Consider the following 26,934-nt stretch of genomic DNA (forward strand, 5'->3'; position numbering starts at 1 on the left):
CGACTCCCAAAACCCGGGAAGCTTCAGAGACACAGCGTTTTCCGTCATGATCGCATTGGAATGTCCTTCAAAAATGTTCAAAAGACAGACGTCAGGGTCACCAGTGTGGAAACTGCAATGGCTGAAAGAAGGAGCAACAATTTCCCATTTTGACAACACATCGACATGCCACTTTATTTTACCTTTTTCACACAATTCATAGACCTTTTATAACAGCTTGGCCCCACCTGTTAACCTCACAGGCGTTCTGACAGGAAAAACACCACAGGGCTCAACACAGCTTGTCGTATGCATGGTAGGAATACACACTGGCAATTACCCACGCAGGGGCCAAGACAGGAAATATCAATATGCGCATCTCCGCACGGTAACACCTGCAGAACAGAGGACACACTCTAACTACCAGTGGCGACACTTTGATATGGGCCTGGCACATCTGGGCGTGTTGCCACGTATCAAGCGGGAAACACACTCTGTATGGTGAATTATGTCCATTACATGTTGAATGTCCACCACAGTTATTTCTCAAGCCTAGCTCTTGTGGATACCAAGGCCACCTGACAGGTGCCGAGGCGGCGAGCCACAAAAATGGTCGGACACCGGATGCAGACTCACAGACATGATGTAGGAATAAAAAAGATGACTTTATCATTGAAGCAGGCAAGGGTACAGTACACGGGTAGTCAGGCAGTGATGCAAAAGTACAAACAAGGGTCAGGCAAAAACGCACTCAAAACAAGCAGGTTGCAAATACACTGAGAGACTAATTACAAGGGCTGAGGCAGAGACAAAATCCGGGGCACAAAGCAAGGTCAAAGTAAAAGTCATGAATACCAGAACACAACCAGATAATAAGACACAGAGGATAAATCCTCCTGCACCGTCTCCAGCACCACATTGGTCTCTCCCACATTGCCATTCAAACCGGTACTCCTCACCAACTCCACTCCTCTCTCATTACTTCAATTTCTCTCTTTGGCCATAGCATTCCCCTCTCTCCCTCTGTTACCAATCTCGGGGTCAGGTTTGACCCCCACCTTTCTTTTGACAGTCATGTGAATAACATCTGCAAAACCTCCTTTTTCCACCTCCGTAATATTTCCAAACTCCGTTCTTCACTTTCCCTTTCGGCTGCGGAGAGGCTCGTCCATTCCTTTGTCTCCTCCATGTTGGACTACTGTAACGCACTCCTCATCGGGATCCCTGGCAGGAGCATTCAAAAGCTCCAGTATGTCCAGAACAGCGCTGCCAGGGTCCTGGTGAGGGTGCGGAAACACAAGCACATCATGCCCCATCCTTCACACCCTCCACTGGCTCCCCATTCACTTCCGTATAGAGTACAAGATCCTTCTGTACACCCACCACTGTCTCCATGGTGATGCCCCCACCTACCTCACTGACCTCCTCACTCCACATACCTCTGGCAGAACCCGGTCAGGCCAACAGCACCGTCTGCTCCCTCCTAGGACACGGCTCAAGACCATGGGGGACTGGGCCTTCGAGGCTGCTGCTCCCTGCCTGTGGAACGCCCTCCCAGACCACCTCAGGGCCCCACAGACGGTGAATGCTTTTAAGAAAGGATTAAAAACCTTCCTTTTTAGAAAAGCTTACAGCTAGTTTTTAACTAATGTATGTATGATGTATTGTAATTTTATCTTATCTTATCTCTTTTATTGCTGTTTTATGTGCACTTTGAGATTTACATTCAAATATAAAGTGCAGTACAAATAAAATGTATTATTATTATTATTATTAAATAACAAAACCAGAGTATTACATAACATGAATCAATCAAAACAAATGTGCAAAAGGGGAGACAGGGCCAAACATGACTCGGGCCATGGCAAATCCTGACACCACTGCTGCTTGTTTCTAATGAAACCAGAAACTATATTTATTCCTGATAGCTTTGGCTGAAGTATTGTCAGTGTGTCATGTCGCTGTGATCTGCAGTACCTGTTCCCTGTATCATCACAGTGCAGCAGTTCTCTTGCACCCCTTCCTCTCCAAACCTGCAGCAGGCTAGTTTCTGGTACACCAGAGCCTCTTGTGGTTGAAAGACCACAGTGATGCAACACTCTTGGCCTGGCTTCAGCAATCCTTCTTCAGGGCTCAGGTCAAAAGGTGCCTCATATTCCCAACGGAAACATGTTTGAAGTTTACTGAGTATGGAACAACGGACCACAAAGTGCCAAAAGAGGGAAAGGTGATTGATTAACAAGTATCATAAAATACAAAGCACTCATCTCATCTCCTAACATAAAATATAAACATACTGCCTCTAGTTTGTAATGCTACAAGATTCTGTTCATCTATCCTGTCTGTCATCATTTTTTTTCTGACGTACCTGATATTTTTGATCTGGAAAGTGGTGTGTGAGGAGTGTTGAACCGCACAGAGTGGCAGGAGTACAGTGTCTGGCAGTTCTACAGCGTGACGGGGAATGATGGCTCGAAGGAACACTTGGAACGTGCCATCTTTACACTCAAATTCAATACTCTCCTCATAATCACACTGAAATGTTAAGATATACAGATTCAAACAAGGCATTACACAGGACATCAGACATGTCACTATGAAGTCATATTCCTCATGTATATTTTGGTGCTGGCTGAGGTTTTTAAACCAGGAGATCCATCCTCAGGCTAACCTTTCCAGAATTTTCCTGACCTAGGACCAAAAGCAAGTTGGAGGTTCATAGTCTGGCTTCATCACAGCAGTTGGGGAATGAGCCATTGACCATTCTCTGAATGCTGAAACAGCATTGTCTACAGAAATTTTTCCCATATCATGACGTCTGTAATATAAAATTATTTCTAATATTCACAGCAGATTAATTCAGAGCCCAAAGAGGTAAAGTATTCCAAAATGATACATTTACTAAAACGTCACAGTTTCTTGTCAAACCCCATCTCCTTCACAACTGCACTGCTGTTCTTTAAATCTTTCACTATGGAACTGGTGTGATAAGTTAAGCTTATGTTATATTTTTTCTGTGGACATTTCCTCAATATGTTTGGTAACTTTAGAATCTTTTGCTATTTACAGGTGTAGAATATTCTGATGTAATTTATGACTTAATGGTTTGATGATTATTATTACACAGATGGTTGTTTGTCTGTTTACAGCAGGGGTGGCCAAGTTCGGTCCTCGAGAGCCACCTTCCTGACATTCTTAGTTGTCTCCCTGCTCCAACACACCTGAATCCAATGAAAGGCTCATTAAAAGTCTGCTAATGAGTCTTTCATCTCAGGATAGTTGCTGAGATGTCTGAACTCATGAGTCAGACATTAGCCGCAGCTGTGGACAAGAAAAACCTGGCTACAGTGCTTGGCAAGCTAGCCATTGCCACAGCCCTGAAGCTCAAAAACACTGAATCACTCATGGATAAATCAGTTCTTTCTATAAAAAGGCAGAAAGAACAAAATGCTGAATTGCGTGAGGAGAACAAACTCCTGAGACAGCAATTGGAAGAAAAACAGCAGTCTTTGACCCTTGTTGAAGAAAAGTTGGAAGACCTACAGGCTTCCCCAAATCAGTCTGATGAATCAGATACCGCATCTGATCCTGGAAGTAAAGACCAAACCGTACTCCTGAAAGAAACTCTTCAGGAACGTGACAATGAAATTAAGGAGTTACAGACTGAACTTAGCTCCACATATCGAGAACAAGGAGAAGCTCATGATTTACTCCAACAGGCGTATGGTGAGCTTAAAACATTGAAGAGTCATGCTGGAAAGCATGAAGACATTTTGGAGTCTGAAAAGCGGAAGACTGGCGAGGTGCTGAGACGTCTGACAGATACACAGAATCTTCTAGACGATACTCGAGAACGAAATGAACACCTCAATGCTGAATTGCAATCATTAGAGCGCGAACGACAGTTAAACTCCCAACCACTGGGAGACCCTGAACGAAAGGTCATGTGGAAAAGCGGAACGCCAACGTTCACCGCCACAGACCGGAAGGAAGTGCGCCCTGAACCCCTGTCAGGACCCATGCCACATCCTCAGGAGTTCCAATCTCCTTATCATGGGTATCGAGAGGCACCACCTCTCCTTTCCCCCATGCCGCATCCTCAGGAGTTCCAATCTCCTTATCATGGGCATCAAGAGGCACCGCCTCTCCTTTTCCCTCACATGCGTCCTACCACAGTCCTTAACGACAGAGAACTGGACAAGATTGCACGGCTTATTAACCGTTTTGAGCCAACTCCAGGAGGCTCCCCTGACACATGTGCGTATTTAAACGACATACGCTATTACCTCAGGGATTTCACTCATGCTACCGGGGAACATTACATCTACCTCATCAAGTGGACTTCCAGCCGCGAGGTCAGCCGGTTCGTTGAGTGTCAACCCACGGAGGTACGACAAGACTTTGCTAAACTTAGCTTAGCACTAGAAAAAGAATATTCGGATCACTCCGTTCGGACAGGCCTAGCCGCCACTATGGCCGTCAAACAAGGCCGATGCGAACCGCCCCAACAATACTACAACAGGCTTCTCTGTACCTATTTCGGCACCCGAAATGAACCAGGTATGGAAGAGGACCTTAATTTTAAAAATTTGTTTCGGGGAATTTCGGGGAAATAAGTTCAAACCCAGACTGTGGGAGAAGCCCACCACATGGGGAGATCACCCCGATGACAGACGTGAGTACCCAGGTACCCACATCAGGGACCACCTGGACGCAACAATAAGGGCACTTGGAACTGAGACTCCAGAGAAAGAGACCGATCCAAGCCCTCAGATAAGTATGTGGACTCAAGTCTCCATCAAGAAATTCGGAAGATCATGAAAGCCCTCCTCCAGGAAGCCGAGGACGAAAAGGCCAAAAAGAAAGCTAACGTGCTGTGTGTAAACCACATAGCTCCAACCACCCACCCGGGGTCTTCACAAACTCCGCCAGAGGCGTCTGAGGAAGACCTATACCAAAGTGTGGACAACCCGTTAGCGTCACCATCCCAGGACCCACGTCCTGAGGCACCATATCTTTCTGATAGGGACCAAGAACCAGGAGAGACCAAGTCTGGTCCTCCCAGTGCCATCTTGGTAGTCCAGGTTGATCAGGACAAGCGATCCTGCGCTGATCCAGCGTCCTTTATAACTGGACAACCACCCGTACGAAAATTCTTAGGCAACCTCTCTGAGAAGGGGATTGCAAAGAAATTTTATTTGTCCCTAATCCTGGAAAACTTACTAAGACATGAGGCTCTTCTGGACACCGCTGCCGATGTCACCTTGATGTCTACCTCACTGTTTAAACAACTGCAGGTAGCAGCATGGCAGGCCAACAGAAACCTCAAACTGTCGCCGTGTTCGTTGGAGATCCAGCCCTACACGAACAACCCGGCAACTTTGTCCTCAATGGCCCTGGTCAACATCACTGTTGGACCCATGAGTCTGGTACACCCCGTGTACATATCAGTGCTCGACACCATTCCCTTCCTCATAGGGAAAGATTTTCTCAACCGGTTTGAACCCCTCATCGATTTCAAATGGTTAAAACTGTGGGCACAGGTCCGTTACCCTCACCTGCCTGAGGTGACTCAACCAGCGAAGCCCCAATGTTATGCCATTGAGATCCAAAATGATGCAGAACCCCCACGTGACACGGTTACTGCGGACATTCCGTCAGCTGTCGACCCGCGGGATGCTTCATGGCCCCCAGATGCACTGCTGGCCGAGAAGGACACTTTCCTCTGTAAGCTGTCAGAGGACACGAATGTGAGTGAGTACTGCCCTCTGGTAGTAGATGGTCTCCATTTGGAAAACACACCCACTGCTGACGTAGCACTGGCTCTTTGGGCTGAAAGATCAGCTATTAGTCAAAGTCTGTTTGACTCATTGAACAAATCCAATCCAGACATTTTATATGTGGAAAAATCTTTCCGTTTTCCAAAGGACCCTCTACCCCAGACCGTACTCAAGGCAACTGGAATCTGCACACTCAGAATGCGTTGGAACCGACGAGAATTGAACCACTCATTCTTAGTCATACCAAACTTACCACACTCTGTCTATATAGGAGGTGACTTCCTTGTCCGACTGGAGGTGCAGGTTGACAGAGTCAATCAGGTCCTCTGGTCCTTAACCAGAGCGCGCGATGACCCTGTTTACTCCGATCCAGAGTATCTAAGGTCTGGACAATTGATCCCTGATGCATGTCAGGTAGTGAGTGATGGTCACATCACGATACCCGCCAACCTGAAAAATGCACCACTCCACCACGTGATACGTCCAGGACAACGGCTCCGACACTCACAGGCAGTCTCCCAGCCATCGCAGCTCTTCACCAAACTGGGACTATCTCTGGAAGCTACTCCACTTCTGAGCCTAGGAAGTCGGACAACTCGCTTGATGGTGCATAATGACACTGGCGAAGACATTCTGATTCCCAAAGCCACCCCACTGGGTTGGTTAATCAGCACTGAATTCCAGGACTTTGAGCTGAACATCCCAGTTCTTGGCCAAGTCCCTCCATCGCTTCTTCCCTGTTCACAACGGGGGTTGTCTTTTCAAAACCCTCAGGAGCGATCGCTGTATTTCCAGCGAACATCTCCGAGGAAGACACTGTCAGCAGAATAGACCTTGATGATCCTAACCACATGGTCCTCCAGACCCTTACGGTCCTCACGGTCGACACTGAAAACAAAACGAGTGCTGGTAATGACACTGAACCCGTTCTGAACCGTAACCCAGGTTCTGATTCTGAATTTGCATCTCAGATAGAACAAGTCGTAGCAGCAGCAGATGCCTTAAAGAATGACGAGGAACGAGGACGTCTAAGAGACCTACTCTATAAATACCGAGCGTCCTTTGCTAATGATTCGTTGGATTGTGGGCTCACCCACATCCACTCTGTGCACATCCCAACTCCTCCAAATGCACCACCCACCTTCGTGCGGCAGTACAAAATTCCTCTGGCATCCTATGAACCTGTACAGGAAATCATAGATGACCTATTGGAAAAAGGGGATCATAAGACCATGCAACAGCACCTATTCAGCCCCTGTATGGCCGGTAATCAAACCAAACGGTAAGTGGAGACTTACCATCGATTACCGCAAACTCAACCAACATGTGTCGCTATCTCGATGGCCAATGACTCGGTTAGAGCAGGAACTTCCTAAAGTAACAGACGCAAAATACTTCTCCATGCTTGACGTGGCCTCCGGGTTCTGGACAATCCCTGTCCATGAAGACGATCAACACAAACTGGCATTCACCTTCGCCAACCGCCAGTACACTTTCACCAGGTGTCCGTTTGGCTATGCCAACTCACCTGCAGAATTTAACATCTTCTTGAACAAGGCGTGCCCTGATGCAAACGAGCGAGGCACCCTTATCTATGTTGACGATGTCCTAATGCGAAACCCAACATTAGACACACATTTGGATGAGATAGACCACATCCTGAGCCAACTCACAAATGCTGGTGCAAAAATCTCACTTTCAAAGTGTCAATGGTGTCAGACCAAGGTCAACTATGTGGGCCTGCTTGTCGGACCAGACGGAGTGCAACCACAAGTTGGACGAGTCCAAGGCATCACCAACATCAAAACGCCTACAAACATAACAGAATTGCGCAGCTTTCTAGGAGTGTGCAATTACTCCAGCCAATTCATTGAAAACTATGCAGATCTGGCGAAACCATTGACAGACCTGCTCAAAAATGATACGCTGTTCCTATGGGGTGAACCCCAAGAACAGGCCATGCAGGCTCTGAAAGACAAACTCTGCTCGGCCCCATGCTTAGCATACCCTGATTGTAGCAAAGAATTCCACCTAGAGGTGGGACTCTCCAATCAATGCCTAAGCGCGGACCTGTACCAGATGTACGACAAAGATAGGCGAGTGGTCGCATACGCGAGCAAAACTCTACAACCGCCAGAACTTAAATTCAGTGACTGTGAAAAGGCCCTACTAGCAACAGTCTGGGCTGTGAAGCACTTCGCCAACTACCTGGGCAGACAAAAAGTCATTGTAGAAACCAATCACCAACCAGTGACATTCCTTAACAGTCAAAGACTGCGAGAAGGTGTAGTAACCAACTCACGAGTTGCCTCGTGGTTGATGGCACTGCAAAGCTTTGACATGGAGGTGTGGTACGCACAAGACCGCAAAACTCCCTTAGGCACAGGGTTAGCTGCTTGCCAGCGCTGCACCGAAGACACACCGGCTGCAAACCCATTTAACAAAGACATGTTAACAAAGACACCCAACTCCACTAATCACCACTACTTCGACCACAATGCCTGCCAAGACATGATCACTGCGTACGTGGACGGCTGCTCATTTCACCATGAAACAGTCACCCGGGCAGGAGTGGGGGTCGTGTGGATTGAGAACACACCACATGAGCCACAAAAATTCCAGCTGGGACCACAGTCCTCTCAGTATGCCGAAATCGCGGGCATACTCATAACATGCCAGTTAGCTGTGGCGCAAAATGTCAAAACATTTGTGCTACGCACAGATTCGAACTATGCATGCCTTAGCTTCTTGTGCCATCTACCCTGCTGGAAACGCAATGGCTTCATGACCTCCAACAAGAAATTGGTCAAACACAAAGAGCTGTTTGCGGCTTGTGATCACCTCATAACCACGCACGACCTCCAGATACACTGGAAAAAGGTCAGAGGTCACTCCCGCACACCAGGCCAAGACAAAGAATTTAATGACTTGGCTGACACACTAGCCAAGCAAGGTGCCCTGGACGGCACGTTGTGGTCATTGGATGAGGCACTTTTGCCCCACCCACCCACCCACCCATGCTGTATCAGTGGTGACTCGTGCCAGGACTGCTGCCGCAGACCCTGCCACCGCCCCCGTCCCCACAACGGCCTCAATCGCTCCAGCTTTCTCCGACTCTGACCTGGCTTCACTCCAGGCTCTGGATCCCACCATAAACAAAATGGTGCTAAACCTCACTGATCCTCAAGTTCACCCACTCACCGAGGATGATTTTGCTTCCATCCCTGACTTAAAACAGCTGTACCATGCCTGAGATAACCTACGAGTGCTCCGTGGCATCTTGTTCTATGCTTCCGAGGAGCTCTCTTCACCTGCGTTAGTGGTTCCTCGTAACCACCGGGGGGTGATGTTGATGCACGGACATGATTCAGTATGCGCAGGTCACAGAGGAACGAAAGCAACATACAATGCGATATTGGCCAAAAATGCAGAAGGATGTAAGCGATTACATCAACGGCTGCTTGGTCTGTTGCCAATTCCAACCTGTGAACCCGATTCACAAAGCTCCCTTACAAAAAAGAGGTATTTCCTTCCCTTAGTCAGATCTACAAATCGACTGGGTAGGACCCCTCACGAAGTCTGCAAGAGGAAACAAATATTTCCTCACTGTCACATGTGACTTCACCAAATGGCTGGAATGTCTACCGGCTCTGAACGATACAGCCTTAACAACAGCCTATTTGTTGATGAATCACATCTTCTCACAATTTGGACTACCTATCCGCATAAACTCGGATAGAGGCACCCACTTCACCAGTGAAGTCATGCAACAGCTTTGGCAAGTGCTGGGGGTAAAGGCGAACTTCCACATCAGCCACCACCCTTAGTCGTCAGGACAGGTGGAAAGGGCCAACCGAACTATGGTGACCATCCTGCGCAAATATGTGGCAGACAACCTCAGAGACTGGGATGTGAAACTTCCCCTGGTCCTCATGGCCATCCGGGCGACCCCTCACGAATCGACAGGATTCTCCCCTTTTCAAATGATGACAGGCTGTCAAATGACGCTTCCCCTCCACCTGCTGTATCAGCTAGGTGAGGCAAACATTGCGACAGCGTATACGGCTCAACAATACATGACCGACCTGACTGAACATCTGAAAGCGACCTTCTCCTTTGCTCAGAAACACCTGAACAAAAGCGCAGAAGGCCGAAAAGCCTACTATGACCAGAAGGCGTCCCACCATGAGATACAAGTGGGGGACAAGGTTTGGTACTACTCATTCGGGCAACCCAGCCAGAAAACAACCAGGTTAACTCGCAAGCTGCTACCCCGCTGGACCGGACCGTATTTGGTGACTGACAAAATCTCTGCCGTCGTATACCAAATCAAGGTCAGCAAGGGTCAAAGAGAACCAGTTTTCAAGTGGGTACACCGCAACCAAATTAAGCCTCACAAAAACCCCATGAGACTCGCCGGGGACGTCACCGTCGCTGATAGAACTTAAAACAACTCAGTAGGTCGAGAGGACGCAAAGAAGGAGTATCGACACCTGCCGCGTCCCAAACAATCGAATCACACCGATCGAGACAATTAAGAAAATCACTTTAACTTCCAACAGGACAAATAAAACAACTCGGGTGACCTCACCAACACCACCGTAGTGGGGGTGAACCACCACGTGAATTCCGTCCTTAACGTCAAAAAAGAAAATAGGCGACCGCCTAACAATCTAGTTAAGAGTCAGTCAGATAGCTTCAACTCTGTGCTATAAGCCAGAAAAGCAAAAGAAAATCTCTGACCACCTTAAGACAAATCTCTAACCATGTTTGTTGTGTTTGCCAGGATGACCTGGCTCGTGACCCTGCTGCTCCTCAGCACAACCGTCGCCAACAGCTCCCCAGACGTGGTTGAACTCGGACCAGAATCGGGCATCGTCCTGAAGGACCAGCCTGGCTTATTGATAACAAACTGCCGCCTGCACACACAGAGGGTGTTCGTCAGGCTCGACCCCACAGAAGTGTACAGGGCCAACTTCGCCAGCAGTACAGTGAACCTGGTCTCCTGGGCAGGTAGCCGGTGGACCAAGTCTGTCCTGAAGCACGCTGAGGCAGACATAGTCCACATGCTACGCCAGATGGAGAAGTTCACAATAACACAGGCAGAACTGAGTGGACTCAACAAAAGAGAGAAGAGGTTTATTGGAGGTCTGCTAACGGCAGCCTCAGCTGTAGGATCCCTCTTCAGTTTTGGCTTATCAGCAGTTAACACCGTCACACTATCAACGGTAAAGAGACATGTTAGCGAGCTCCAAGAGGTAATCCCTGAGATACAGGCTCAGCTTAACATGCAGAGAGAAGGTCTTGAGACCAATGGACAAACCGTACGAGACACCGTGGTAATCCTTAACACCCATACCAACGTGCTCAAAAAGACCGTGGGCATAATTGACCAACTAACGTCAGTGTTGCAGGAAGACTATGCACACACACAGATGTTGAATATGCTCATGGCAGACATGACCAGGGACGTCGGCTCTTCCATTGACAACCTCGCCATCGGTAGGATTCCACCCTACATTGTCCCTTTAAACCTAGTCCACCAAATTCTCGAGTCCACAACTCGTAGTCTAGTCACGCCATTACAAACTCACCTCGCGTACGCATTGGGAAGCTCAATCCCAATCTATGTAGACCCAGAGGATCTGGAAATGGCGTTTCTAATTAACTTACCGATTGCCACTACCGAAAACATCTATAGGCTCAAAAGTGTCGTGAACGTAGGTCTCTGGCAAGGAGACAATCACCTTAAGATCCACACACCACCCGTAGTGGCTTTCAACGACGCTAATCCTGAACTATACTTAGTGCCGAATCTCAAAATGTGCACTGTCACAAAAGACATTCATTATTTGTGTCCCAGCAAACCGTTCATTCGGGATGACACTGCCGGCATCTGCGGTCTCAAAACACTCACCGGGATAAATCGCTGTCCAACGACCATCACGCCGTTCCGCCAAGTCACGGACACTCAGGTAGAAATAGTAGAACAACGCTGGTTACTCAACACCCCCGAAAAATCACCCTACTAGTGTACGACCGTCATGACACGTCGACTCGCATCGAACTTCCGCGGAAAACATTGTGGGTCACGGTACCCGAAAATGCCCTGCTCCGTATTGGTGAGGTATCTCTCTATCACCTGCATCCTGACCAATACGAAGGAGCCATCGAAGTGTCCGACTTTTACAATCAAACCACTATCAAAATAGACCAACAGACTCTGGAGAAAATCCAATATGAGGGTTCTCAAGTCATCGATGTGGCCCCAATAGACCAAACTTTGAAAGAGATTTGAAATCAAGATCTCAAACCCTACCAAGCCCTATTGTACGCTTGGTCTACTCCTGACACATTGTTGTTTGTAGCTACAATCATCGGTTACTTGACTACCCTCGGCTTAGCTCTGTGGGCGTGCAAATACGCCAATACCCTTCAGAACGGTATAACCAGGTATTCTCGAACCCTCGCCAGACTAGCCCGAAGAAAACAACGCGCGGCCAAACCGTCTGAAGATATTGAAGCTAACCAAAATTTAGAACGGGAAACCGACCAGGTATCCGAGCTACTAAATTTGGATTAGCCTAACCAGCGGTGAATAATGTAAATAATTAGGCAAATGTAGGATGTGGTACCATAGTCGGACCACTTTAGCATGTAGTAGCCACTCTGCTAGTCTGACACTAACCCTCCTCAGCCTCACCACCAGTGGAAGACATCACCCACCGACCGTCACAGCCTTCCTTGTCTGGGCGATTCAACGTTGGAGACCCAAAGTCGAATCGAGTGGGGGAATGTAGCGGAAAGCTGTGATCAAACAACCACCATCTTCAGCTTGCCTTGAGATGGGGGCACTGGAATTCCTTTAAACAAAGATAAGCTCCATACAACAAGGCCTGGTATATCTCCAGGTACCAAAGAGGAGACAGTTTAAGCCCGGCACGGCTTGGATCTGTCAACAAACCCCCAACACTTTAAGGATTTAAGATTACCCAAAAAGCATTCTTCACATAGCTGTGAACTCTTATCAGTTACCCAAAACCAGATGCACGCTCAACACCTTTATCCGCTCTGTTGGATAAATATAAAACTTTAACCATGGAGCAAGAGCGACCCCTGTGGGACGATTTGGGAAGAGCAGGCTACGGACATCCTGCAAACCTCAAAATGTCCTGACTACAGTTTAAAGAAAGGAAATGTCATTATATGGTCTGTAACAAAAGAACAGAAAAAAAAACAAAAGAAGAAAAAGAAACATGTCACTCCTTTCTGTTTATGCATGAAGGTTTTATATTTGATGTGTATACTCTGCATTTGGAAATGTTCACTATACGTGTTCTCTTTTATATTGTGTGTGGTATATAATTCTAAGTAAACAGTTACAAGATTTATTCTGCAAGATGATTTGGTTTCAAAGCGGAATGTTGGAACCTCGCTGATTTAAATATCTAAAACTTTGACAAAGGGACCTCAGGAATTACATTACACCGAATTCTTGGGGGTGGAGCTTATTAACCCTTTTAAAAGAGCTCACACCCGGGAACTCTTACTCTCTTCTCTCGCTCTCTTCTCTTCTTCCTCCGACTACTCTATCATCTTTTCTTTTCCTTGGGTAAAGACGCCGCCTAAAGCCGTCATTTTTACAACCCTTTGTCTGAAGCCACGTGCTACCAAAGATTTCAATTCTTGTTGGCGGACCGACAAGAATTTACTTTATATTTTCCCAACAGATGCCTTTTGCAACCTTTGTCAAGTTAAACGCGCTGGACGCGATTAACTTCCTTTTTCGAATTTTCAAATTAAGACCCTTTTTCTTCTTAAAACTCCAAATTCCTTTTCGAACCTTTTCTTCTAAAGTCAACTCTTTTTGCATTGAATTCTGATTTGACCAAGCTTCCAAAAGACGATGACGAAAGACGAATTTTTGATTTTTGATAGAGAATAAAGACACTCAAACTTTTATTCTGACGAGTCATACGCCAGAGCGCTGCAGAAGAAAAACATCCAGGTCAGCTGAGACGTCCCAGCAATTCGATCTGCCACCGCGAAATCAATCAATCAATCAATTTTTTTATATAGCGCCAAATCACAACAAACAGTTGCCCCAAGGCGCTTTATATTGTAAGGCAAGGCCATACAATAATTATGTAAAACCCCAACGGTCAAAACGACCCCCTGTGAGCAAGCACTTGGCTACAGTGGGAAGGAAAAACTCCCTTTTAACAGGAAGAAACCTCCAGCAGAACCAGGCTCAGGGAGGGGCAGTCTTCTGCTGGGACTGGTTGGGGCTGAGGGAGAGAACCAGGAAAAAGACATGCTATCAAAAGAACATGACATTTAAAAACAAACAAACAAATCCCCTTGTATTTTAGTCAGGCAGCAATTACAGTAGGGAGGCCATTACCACTCCAGGAGGAAATGTGAAGTACAATAAAATTTAACCTCTCAAAACAGAGAAAAAACCTCTGATTCTGCAAATTCAACAGACTAGCATTATCTTTTTTTAACTTATATTTTTGTTTTTTTATTTGATGTGTTTTTACTCTTATTTTTCTATTAATTTTAATTATTTTAGTCTGGTTATATTACAGATTATTTTCCCAATTAGCTGATTAGCTGTTTGAAATGGTGAAAGCGTCAGTTATCCGGAGCCCAAGATGATCCCTTCAAATGTCATTTTGTCCACAGCCCAAATATATTCAGTTTACTGCCAGATCAAACAGAAATAAACTAGAATATATTCACATTTAAGAAGCTGAAATAAAATATATTTAATTTCTTTTAAAATGGACTCAAAACAAAATCGATTACCAAACTAGTTGATGATCAATTAATTTAATGGTTCCTTAACTGTAAAGTTACGCCGACACAAATCTAACTTAAGTACTTCCGATTTTGCTTTTGCATTATCCTCGAAATTTTACATGTTGAATGTGTTTTTTTATACGTTACGTACCGTCGAATTTCCAAATAAACAAATCTTTATTCACATTTCGGCCGCGGGAGGGCGCTCTATTTGTGTACGTGACAAGCTGCAAATCACAGCAATTCATCCCCGCCACAGACAAGACTGAGCGGGTCGGACCAGCAGAGCCTTCAAGGTCAAGGTCAAGGTCCGTCAAGGTCCCTGACGAAGCTCTGTGGTGGACAGAGCGTCGACTGAACCAGACGATTCCAGCATCGGACATCACGAAGACGGCGCAAAGTAAGACCGGGCTATGTTGTCAGACAAACAGAGTGGCTTTATTTAACTCTATTCAAAATCATTAACTCTCTCTCTGGTTAACAAATACCAAAGTAAACTACCTGTTACATTAGGACGAATTTCACTCTAAAACTCCCGCTACGAAACCAAACGATCAGAACATCGTATAATCATTGCTAACTGAATGTTGTCATAATTAAACTGCTCACTGTGATATGTCCTGTTATTTAACTCCTGCCAGGGTTAAATAAATATCTTAAACTTGTGAAGTTGTCTGTGATTTTTGTATGGTTTTACAGAGGGTGTTGGATCTGACCTGCGGCGCTTACTCCTAAAGAAGCTTGAGACCGACTAATTAAACTGATTAAAGAAACTGAGGTTGATTAATAAAATTGAGACCAATCAATTAATTAATGCTTAAACTCAGAAGGACTTATCCTTTAAATAAGTGGTGCCCCGAAATTCAAATTATTCCCCAGTGATAATTTTCAATATTCCAAAACATATACATCCTGTAGCCCTTCTTCTCTACAAGTTTATCTTTCTTCCTTTGACCATGAGCTGTGTGCTTGCGTGTGAACAAACCGTCTGTGAGTAAATGTACTTATACGAGGTCTGTCTGTAAAGTATAGGTCCTTTTTATTTTTTTCAAAAACTATATGGATTTCATTCATATGTTTTTACGTCAGACATGCTTGAACCCTCGTGCGCATGCGTGAGTTTTTCCACGCCTGTCGGTGACGTCATTCGCCTGTGAGCACTCCTTGTGGGAGGAGTCGTCCAGCCCCTCGTCGGAATTCCTTTGTCTGAGAAGTTGCTGAGAGACTGGCGCTTTGTTTGATCAAAATTTTTTCTAAACCTGTGAGACACATCGAAGTGGACATGGTTCGAAAAATTAAGCTGGTTTTCAGTGAAAATTTTAACAGCTGACTTTTACGGTGCGAGACGTCGCGCAGCGCTCTCAGGCAGCGTCATCAGCCTGTTTCAAGCTTAAAACCTCCACATTTCAGGCTCTGTTGATCCAGGACATCGTGAGAGAACAGAGAAGTTTCAGAAGAAGTCGGTTTCAGCATTTTATCCGGATATTCCACTGTTAAAGGAGATTTTTTTAATGAAAGACGTGCGGGCGGATTGCAGCGTCGGCTCGCAGCCGCCGCGACGCTCCGCCACAGGAAAAACACCTCTGTTGGAAGCCTTGAGGACAAGTTGGAACATCTCCAGCTGATAAACAATTTCTCATATATTCACTCCACTGAAAGCCATCAAAAGCCAACTGGATTTTAACAAATGGTTATCAACACGGAGGTGTTTTTCCTTTAACAGTGGAATATCCGGATAAAATGCTGAAACCGACTTCTTCTGAAACTTCTCTGTTCTCTCACGACGTCCTGGATCAATAGAGCCTGAAATGTGGAGGTTTTAAGCTTGAAACAGGCTGATGACGCTGCCTGAGAGCGCTGAGCGACGTCTCGCACCGTGAAAAGTCCTTAAAGCGACAGAATCACCCTCAAAATCTCTCATCAGCTGTTAAAATTTTCACTGAAAACCAGCTTAATTTTCGAACCGTGTCCACTTCGATGTGTCTCACAGGTTTAGAAAAAATTTTGATCAAACAAAGCGCCAGTCTCTCAGCAACTTCTCAGACAAAGGAATTCCGACGAGGGGCTGGACGACTCCTCCCACAAGGAGTGCTCACAGGCGAACGACGTCACCGACAGGCATGGAAAAACTCACGCATGTGCACGAGGGTGCAAGCATGTCTGACGTAAAAACATATGAATGAATCCATATAGTTTTTGAAAAAAATAAAAAGGACCTATACTTTACGGACAGCCCTCGTATACTTATACTTGATGTGGACATGTCCTGTCTCTGTGAGCAGGACTTATGTCCTTTTTTGTCCTTTATTTAACACAATTATGAGAGAGTTTGAGGGGAGAGCGATGAGCTGCCTGCAGCCAGACCATTTTTTTTAATTGTTCACATGTGCGCGCACGAACGAATCATCGTGAGTGGACTGGAGATGTTCGGACTTTTTACTGGATGTGGAAATGTCCTGTCTCTGGCAATCAGTCTGTGAGCAGGACTTTTATAGACTTTATTTAAACACAGTTGTGAGAGAATTTAAGAGCGATGAGCTACAGCTCTTTGCGCGTGTAGTTTCACTGCATTGTGTACACGGTATAAAAACAATCCTGCGTTCGGGAACAATGGAACAGAGCAGGAATCATAAATTGGCGTCGGGTAATGTTGTATTGTGAGGGTGTGGCTTCCAGAGTACTACTGCATTGCCCTGACTTGCGCTCACGCTGTTCATCTCAGCACTAGGTTGCATCCATGTGGCATCATCATGACACTGCTCGAAGTGGGCTCGGTGTGAAAGGGGCTTTAGGGTCATTGTCCTGCTGAAAGATGAACAGTCGCCCCAGTCTGTGGTCAAGAGCTGTTTGGAGCAGATTTTCATCCAGGATGTCTCTGTACATTGCAGAATTAATCTTTCAGTCAACCCTAACTAGCCTCCCAGTTCCTGTTGCTAAACATCCCTACAGCATGATGCTGTCACCAACATGCTTCACTGTAGGGATGGTGTCTGCTTTCCTCCAAACATGACACCTGGCATTCACACCAAAGAGTTCAATCTTTGTCTCATCAGACCAGAGAATTTTGTTTCTCATGGTCTGAGAGTCCTTCAGATGCCTTTTGGCAAACTCCAGATGGGCTGCCCTGTGCCTTTTACTAAGAAGTAGCTTCCATCTGGCCACTCTACCATACAGGCTGTCCTTCTTGAACACTGCAAACCTGAATGTTCAAATTAATTAAATAGAAGTACTGTAAGCTCAAAGTTTTAGAAAAAAAATTTGACTTACTACTTACTTACTTATATTTCAAGTTTGTGTAACATGGTCTTGCTTTTTAAGTAAGTTAAACACAGAATTTTTGATTGACTTGAAGTAATTGCATATGAAATCAAATCAAATCAAATCAATTTCATTTATATAGTGCCAAATCACAACAAACAGTCGCCCCAAGGCGCTTCATATTGCAAGGCAAAGCCATACAATAGTTACAGAAAAACCCCAACGGTCAAAACGACCCCCTGTGAGCAAGCACTTGGCGACAGTGGGAAGGAAAAACTCCCTTTCAACAGGAAGAAACCTCCAGCAGAACCAGGCTCAGGGAGGGGCAGTCTTCTGCTGGGACTGGTTGGGGCTGAGGGAGAGAACCAGGAAAAAGACATGCTGTAGAGGGGAGCAGAGATCAATCACTAATGATTAAATGCAGAGTGGTGCATACAGAGCAAAAAGAGAAAGAAACACTCAGTGCATCATGGGAACCCCCAAGCAGTCTAAGTCTATAGCAGCATAACTAAGGGATGGTTCAGGGTCACCTGATCCAGCCCTAACTATAAGCTTGAGCAAAAAGGAAAGTTTTAAGCCTAATCTTAAAAGTAGAGAGGGTGTCTGTCTCCCTGATCCGAATTGGGAGCTGGTTCTAGAGGAGAGGAGCCTGAAAGCTGAAGGCTCTGCTTCCCATTCTACTCTTACAAACCCTAGGAACTACAAGTAAGCCTTCAGTCTGAGAGCGAAGCGCTCTATTGGGGTGATATGGTACTATGAGGTCCCTAAGATAAGATGGGACCTGATTATTCAAAACCTTGTAAGTAAGAAGAAGAATTTTAAATTCTATTCTAGAATTAACAGGATGCCAATGAAGAGAGGCCAATATGGGTGAGATATGCTCTCTCCTTCTAGTCCCTGTCAGTACTCTAGCTGCAGCATTTTGAATTAACTGAGGGCTTTTCAGGGAACTTTTAGGACAACCTGATAATAATGAATTACAATAGTCCAGCCTAGAGGAAATAAATGCATGAATTAGTTTTTCAGCATCACTCTGAGACAAGACCTTTCTAATTTTAGAGATATTGCGCAAATGCAAAAAAGCAGTCCTACATATTTGTTTAATATGCGTTTTGAATGACATATCCTGATCAAAAATGACTCCAAGATTTCTCACAGTATTACTAGAGGTCAGGGTAATGCCATCCAGAGTAAAGATCTAGTTAAACACCATGTTTCTAAGATTTGTGGGGCCAAGTACAATAACTTCAGTTTTATCTGAGTTTAAAAGCAGGAAATTAGAGGTCATCCATGTCTTTATGTCTGTAAGACAATCCTGCAGTTTAGCTAATTGGTGTGTGTCCTCTGGCTTCATGGATAGATAAAGCTGAGTATCATCTGCGTAACAATGAAAATTTAAGCAATGCCGTCTAATAATACTGCCTAAGGGAAGCATGTATAAAGTGAATAAAATTGGTCCTAGCACAGAACCTTGTCGAACTCCATAATTAACCTTAGTCTGTGAAGAAGATTCCCCATTTACATGAACAAATTGTAATCTATTAGATAAATATGATTCAAACCACCACAGCGCAGTGCCTTTAATACCTATGGTATGCTCTAATCTCTATAATAAAATGTTATGGTCAACAGTATCAAAAGCAGCACTGAGGTCTAACAGAACAAGCCCAGAGATGAGTCCACTGTCTGAGGCCATAAGAAGATCATTTGTAACCTTCACTAATGCTGTTTCTGTACTATGATGAATTCTAAACCCTGACTGAAACTCTTCAAATAGACCATTCCTCTGCAGATGATCAGTTAGCTGTTTTACAACTACCCTTTCAAGAATTTTTGAGAGAAAAGGAGGAGGTAAGCAAAACTTCAAAGCATAACTTAAGCACAATTTAAAAGAATAAAGTAAATATATATTCCACTCATTTCTATTGCTTCATCATTTTTGCATGTGTTTGATGTCAGCAACATATGGTGGTTGTGGTGAGGGATGATATGAGAGCACACGTTTATGTAAATATGAAAAACTTTGAGTTGACTTAAATTGTGTCAGAGTTGTATCAGAAAGGGCATCTGGCATAGAAGTTGTGCCAATTCAACATGCAGAACCACCTCAGATCTGCTGTGGTGACCATGAGTGAAAAAAAGTGAAGGTTCTCCTCTCTCATGACCATTTAGGGTTCTTGGTCATCTCCCTGACTAAGCACCTTCTCCCCCGATCACTCAGTTTAGACGGGCGGCCAGCTCTAGGAACAATCCTGGTGAATCCGAACTTCTTCCATTATGGATGATAGAGGCTACTGGGCTCAATGGGACCTTCTGTATGATTCCCCAAATTTGTGCCTCAAGATAATCCTGTCTTGGAGGTCTACAGACAATTCCTTTGACTTCATGCTTGGTTTGTGCTCTGACACGCCCTGCCAACTGTGGGACCTTATATGTAGACAGGTGTGTGTCTTTCCAAATCATGTCTAATCATCTGAATTACCCCAGACGGACTCCAATTAAGCTGCAGAACCACCTCAGGGATGATCAGTGGAAACAAGAGACACCTAAGATCAATTTTGAGCTTCATGACAAAGGCTGTGAATCACAGGTGATTTCTTTATTTTTAATACATTTGCAAAAATCTAAAAAAAAAAAAACCTTTTTCACGTTGCATTATGGGGTATTGTGTGTGCAGTTTTGAGGGAAAGAATTAATTTAATACATTTTGGAATAAGGCTGTGACATAAAACGTGGAAAAAGTGAAGCGCTGCGAATACTTTCCGGATGCAATGCCTATGCTTTTACCTCATACAACAAGTAAAGAATATGTCCTGTACGCCCATTGGGTCAGTGCTTATCACTAGATAGCATAACATGAAGTGGATTAGAGTTTACAAATCCCCTGAATGGGATGCCAGTCCATCCTCTGCCAGTCATTGCCAGACCACCCCAGTTGAGTGGACTAGCACAATCCAGATGACGTGTGTTGTCTTAAGGGCATAGACAGGTAGCAATTGTACCTGGAACTGAACTACAATCTACAGCTTGGTACTCCAACTCCTACTGTACAAGCCAGACCCACCTGCTCTGAAAGCAGATGTTGACCAAAACATAAAAAACTTCCTGGATCTGCCCTTGGATCCATATCTGCACCAAGATTTATTGGTTTTGCTTTTGGCTTCCACCTAGTCTTCCTAAATTCTGTCCATAATGTTTTTGAGTAATCCTAATGATGAACAACAAACACACATACAAACCAAGAGATGTAGGTGAAATGTAACCTCCCTGATACAAGAAATGAGGTTACGTGTCACTATATTCATGTCGAGTGTGTGTTACCCTATGAAATGGTCTGAAGGAAACTGGCATTGAGAAAGAGGTCCCAGGACTGAGAATTATTATCTGGGGAGGCAACGTAGTGAAAAACCTGGACAATGGAGGCCTGTGAAGAAAAAACATTTTTTTATTCTGTGAAAACTTTTATAGTTTTACAACTAAGCATTAAATAGTATCTGATTGCAGATTTTCTTGAGTGTGTGTATGCATACAGTATGTGTGCATATGCAAGCCTAAGACCTGAAATGTAACTTTTGCAGCTTGCAGTGGATGTTCTTTAAGACTAATATCTTGGTGAAATCTTTTTCCAATTCCCAGTCCTCCCAAAGCAATTCTTGGCATGTTTCTACCCCAAAGAAGCAGGTTCTTTTACTGGTTGCTCTGGGTCGTCTTTGGTTAATGTCTGGATGCTTCGATATAGGGTGAGAGAAGAATAAAGACACAAACACAATACATAGCATGTCAAGAAACACAAACACACCATTTAAACATCTTGCTGGTTCTTGAAATGTTTTCTGGATCAGTAATTGCCATAGTCCATAATTTGACTTTTAGTTTACTTTGGCTCAAGTTATTTGAGCCATTAGGCATATCGCGAAATTCCTCTTTTGCTGCAATGTAATTATTTTTGGAAAAATAATTAGCAATTCTGAATTTCTGTCTCACTGGTTTCCTAATGCACTAAATAGAAAGTATACCCTCGTAGAGCACAAAACTCCGCCAACACTAGTTTCCAATTCCACATATTTTTACTTTGAAACAAATTTTAAAGGTCAAAATCTTGTTTGGATTGGCTTTTCCTTAGCTAAAATATAATACAAAATATAGATCAAAAGGGCTTTTCAATGTTAAGATCAAATATCTGCTAAATTTACAATACGGATCAGATGCGGATCAAACTTAGTGTGTTCATTGGGAGTGCCAGTTTGCACCTCATTGTCATAAATGAGAGTGATTGAGGCACTTTTGATTGAGATAAAATGCTAAATGTACATCAAACGGGCTTTTCAATATTAAATTCAAAATCCACAATCCAGAACAGATCCGTATCAAACTTTGTCAGGTGATAGTGAGTACCAGTCTGCACCTCACATTCAAATATGAGAGTGATTGGGGCATGTTTGGTTAAGAAATAATGTAAAAGATGCATTAAATGAGGTTTTCAAAGTTAAATTTAAATGACCACAAAATCTGGAATCAGGATCAGATTCAGGTCAAAAGTTGTCAGTCAATAAAGGATACCATCCTACACAATGCTCTCAAATATTAAAGAAATAAGATCTTTTTTGACAAAGTTATGAATTTTTGAAAATCCATTCAATGTTAAAGATAGGTAGTATTTTTCCCATTTTTCAATATTTTTCCTGACTTTCCCCTTTGACCTTGAAAATCAGTTCTTGCTTATTAGGATATGGATCTTCAGTAAAAATTTCACAACTACGTATATATGAAAAATTGTGGACTCCAGGCTGTTCACAAACAGACATACAAACAAACAAACGGGCGATAACACAACCTCCTCCAATTTTATTGGCAGAGGTAACAAACAGCTCTGCAGTTTTAAATGAACAAAATGCACACAAAAACTGGCCATGGAGTGAAAGTGTTCAGGATTTCATTTGTTTTATTTACAATTTATTTAACCAAGTTAGTCCCATTGAGATTAAAATATGTTTTTCATGCGAAACCTGGCCATAAAGGCCAGTAGTAAATATTGTTTCAGACAAACATAATTATCACATCAAACAGATATGTCAAGAAAATAAATTTAACCAAAGAGCAGGGAAAAACACAATTTCCAGTTAAACCATTGTCCAGTTTCAACACACTCAGATGAATAAAGAATTAGATTACCTTTATTATCCCAAAGGAAATTACACTCAACAAAAATATAAACGCAACACTTTTGGTTTTGCTCCCATTTTGTATGAGATGAACTCAAAGATCTAAAACTTTTTCCACATACACAATATCACCATTTCCCTCAAATATTGTTCACAACCAGTCTAAATCTGTGATAGTGAGCACTTCTCCTTTGCTGAGATAATCCATCCCACCTCACAGGTGTGCCATACCAAGATGCTGATTAGACACCATGATTAGTGCACAGGTGTGCCTTAGACTGCCCACAATAAAAGGGCACTCTGAAAGGTGCAGTTTTATCACACAGCACAATGCCACAGATGTCGCAAGATTTGCAGGAGCGTGCAATTGGCATGCTGACAGCAGGAATGTCAACCAGAGCTGTTGCTCGTGTATTGAATGTTCATTTCTCTATCATAAGCCATCTCCAAAGGCGTTTCAGAGAATTTGGCAGTACATCCAACCAGCCTCACAACCGCAGACCACGTGTAACCACACCAGCCCAGGACCTCCACATCCAGCATGTTCACCTCCAAGATCGTCTGAGACCAGCCACTCAGTCAGCTGCTGAAACAATCGGTTTGCATAACCAAAGAATTTCTGCACAAACTGTCAGAAACCGTCTCAGGGAAGCTCATCTGCATGCTCATCGTCCTCATCGGGGTCTCGACCTGACTCCAGTTCGTCGTCGTAACCGACTTGAGTGGGCAAATGCTCACATTCGCTGGCGTTTGGCATGTTGGAGAGGTGTTCTCTTCACGGATGAATCCCGGTTCTCACTGTTCAGGGCAGATGGCAGACAGCGTGTGTGGCGTCGTGTGGGTGAGCGGTTTTCTGATGTCAATGTTGTGGCTCGAGTGGCCCATGGTGGCGGTGGGGTTATGGTATGGGCAGGCGTCTGTTATGGATGAAGAACACAGGTGCATTTTATTGATGGCATTTTGAATGCACAGAGATACCGTGACGAGATCCTGAGGCCCATTGTTGTGCCATACATCCAAGAACATCACCTCATGTTGCAGCAGGATAATGCACGGCCCCATGTTGCAAGGATCTGTACACAATTCTTGGAAGCTGAAAATGTCCCAGTTCTTGCATGGCCGGCATACTCACCGGACATGTCACCCATTGAGCATGTTTGGGATGCTCTGGACCGGCGTATATGACAGCGTGTACCAGTTCCTGCCAATATCCAGCAACTTCGCACAGCCATTGAAGAGGAGTGGACCAACATTCCACAGGCCACAGTTGACAACCTGATCAACTCTATGCGAAGATGTGTTGCACTGCATGAGGCAAATGGTGGTCACACCAGATACTGACTGGTATCCCCCCCCAATAAAACAAAACTGCACCTTTCAGAGTGGCCTTTTATTGTGGACAGTCTAAGGCACACCTGTGCACTAATCATGGTGTCTAATCAGCATCTTGGTATGGCACACCTGTGAGGTGGGATGGATTATCTCAGCAAAGGAGAAGTGCTCACTATCACAGATTTAGACTGGTTTGTGAACAATATTTGAGGGAAATGGTGATATTGTGTATGTGGAAAAAGTTTTAGATCTTTGAGTTCATCTCATACAAAATGGGAGCAAAACCAAAAGTGTTGCGTTTATATTTTTGTTGAGTGTACTTTGCCAGAGTACTGAACAGTAAACAGTGAATATTTTTTTATACAGTAGGTACAACAAATTTATGCAAAATGACTGAAGAAATTTTCACAAGCTGATATATATATATATTTGCCAATATTGCACAGAAATGTGTAACTGAAGAATAACTGTGACCAACTCCGTTCATTATGTATTCATCCTGCAGAAGGCGGGTGGGGATTATAGAGTCTGATTGCTACAGGTAGGAAAGACCTCCTGTGGCATTGTCTGGTGCACCTCGGTGGACTCAGTCTGTGACTGAAGGTGCTCTGACAGGACATCAGTGTGGCATGCAGTGGGTGGGAGGTGTTGTCCCGAATGCTGCGCAGTTTCCTCAACATCCTCCACTCTGAAACCTCTACCACCGGCTCCAGCTCAACCCCCAGGATAGAACCAGGTTTCCTGATGAGCTTGTTGAGTCTGTTCGTGTCAGCTGCCTTCAGCCTGCTGCCCCAGCACACTACTCAGTTCTTGCAGCACCCTCTTCAGCTCTTCCCTGTCTCCACTCCTGAATGCAGCCTTCTTCCTAATCAGTGTCACCTTAATGTCCTTGGTAACCCACGGTTGGTTGTTGGGATAGTGGCGCACAGTCCTGGATGGGATGATATTGTCTGTACAGAAGTTGATATAATCTGTTATGCAGTCCGTAATGCTTAAGATGTCCTCCCCCTGCGCATCACAGAACACACCCCAATCGGTCACCTCAAAACATCCACGAAGACACGTTTCAGCCTCCTGTGACCACCTCTGTACAACTCTGGTGATCACAGGTGATGCCAACTGCAGAAAGGTAGATTGGCTCAAAGTTGGCCGCTATTCCAAGCGGAAGGAGGGCTGTGGCACTGTATGCTTCCATGACATTACAGCAGGTCTGCTGTCTTATTGTGTCTTGTTTTACAATCAACAAACTGCTTGAAAGTGGGAAGGGATGTTGAAAGGGCAACATGGTTAATATCCCCAGAGATGGTAATGAAAGCACTGGGGTGCAGCTTCTGCAGCCTCGCCATCGCAGAGGTGATGATATCATTGGCTTGCGGCGCATCTGCCGCCGGTGGAATGTAAACAATGAGGATGACTGCATGTGAAAACTCCCCCTGCAAAAAATAAGGATGGAGACTCACTGCCAGCAGCTCAATGTCTGGTTTACGCACACACTCCTTCACTGTAAAGTGTCCTGGATTGCACGTCTTGTTTGTTTGACGTAGATAGTGACCTCCCCTGCCACCTTTCTTTTTGCCACTATCGGTGCAGCTCCGGTCCGCTCGCACCAACTGAAAGTCAGGTAAACTCACTACAGAGTAGCTCTGAGTAACTGAAAAACTCTGATCATTATGTATTCATCCTGCATAAGGGTGAGGAGTTATACAGTCTGATTGCCACAGGTAGGAAGGACCTCCTGTGGCGTTTTGTGGTGCACCTCGGTCGTCTCAGTCTTTGGCTGAAAGTCGACTGACAGGACATCAGTGTGGCATGCAGGGAGTGTGAGGTGTTATCACAGATGGTTAGCAGTTTTCTCAACATCCTCCTCTCTGACACCTCCATCACAGACTCCAGCTCCACCCCCACGACAGAGCCAGCTCTCCTGATGAGCTTGTTGAGTCTGTTCATGCCAGCTGCCTTCAGCCTGCTGCCCCAGCACACTACAGTGTAGAAGATGATGCTGGAGACCACTGAGTGATAAAACATCTGCAACATATTTCTGCAGATATTGAAAGATTTGAGCCTCCTGAGGAAGTACAGTCGGCTCTGACCTTTCTTATACACAGCATCTGTGTTTACAGTCCAGTCCAGTTTGTTATCTATGTAGACACCCAGGTACTTGTAGTAGTCCACAATATCCACTTCAGTTCCATTAATGGTAACTGGGTTCAGATGGGTCTTTCGTCTTCTCAAGTCCACCAACCAGCTCCTTCATCTTAGATACATTGAGCTGCAGGTGGTTGAGTCCACACCACTCTGCAAACCTGTCCACCACACTCCTGTACTCAGCCTCCTGGTCACTGCCTATGCAGCAGAACTTTGACTAGAACCTGAAGTCTGAGGTGTGGAGTGTGAACAGAAAGGGAGACAGGACCATCCCTGTGGTGCCCTGACGCTGCTCCTGATGGTGTAGGGATTTAATGTGTCGAAGTTTCACATACTGTGGGTGGCCCGTGAGGTAGATGGTAATCGAGGCCACCAGTGGAGCCTCCACTTTCATGTACCGTAGCTTATCGCTGAGCAAGTCAATCAATCAATTCAATCAATTTTATTTATATAGCGCCAATTCACAACAAACA

At 44.7% G+C, this 26,934-nt stretch overlaps 1 protein-coding gene across 1 annotated transcript in view; it reads right to left on the bottom strand.

The window, feature by feature from the left end:
* The window catches only part of cfap65 (cilia and flagella associated protein 65), a 106,644-nt gene that overhangs the window by 70,000 nt on the left and 9,710 nt on the right, over positions 1-26,934 (bottom strand). Inside the window, exons 3-6 of the mRNA XM_034186548.1 lie at positions 21,381-21,550; positions 21,144-21,246; positions 2,348-2,514; positions 1,957-2,162 (exon numbers count right to left, since the gene is read on the bottom strand). Of these exons, the coding sequence (XP_034042439.1) occupies positions 1,957-2,162; positions 2,348-2,514; positions 21,144-21,246; positions 21,381-21,550 (646 nt within the window). The remainder of the gene's footprint in view (positions 1-1,956; positions 2,163-2,347; positions 2,515-21,143; positions 21,247-21,380; positions 21,551-26,934) is intronic.

The sequence above is a fragment of the Thalassophryne amazonica genome, chromosome 14, assembly GCF_902500255.1.
Source record: "Thalassophryne amazonica chromosome 14, fThaAma1.1, whole genome shotgun sequence".
NCBI lineage: Eukaryota > Metazoa > Chordata > Actinopteri > Batrachoidiformes > Batrachoididae > Thalassophryne > Thalassophryne amazonica.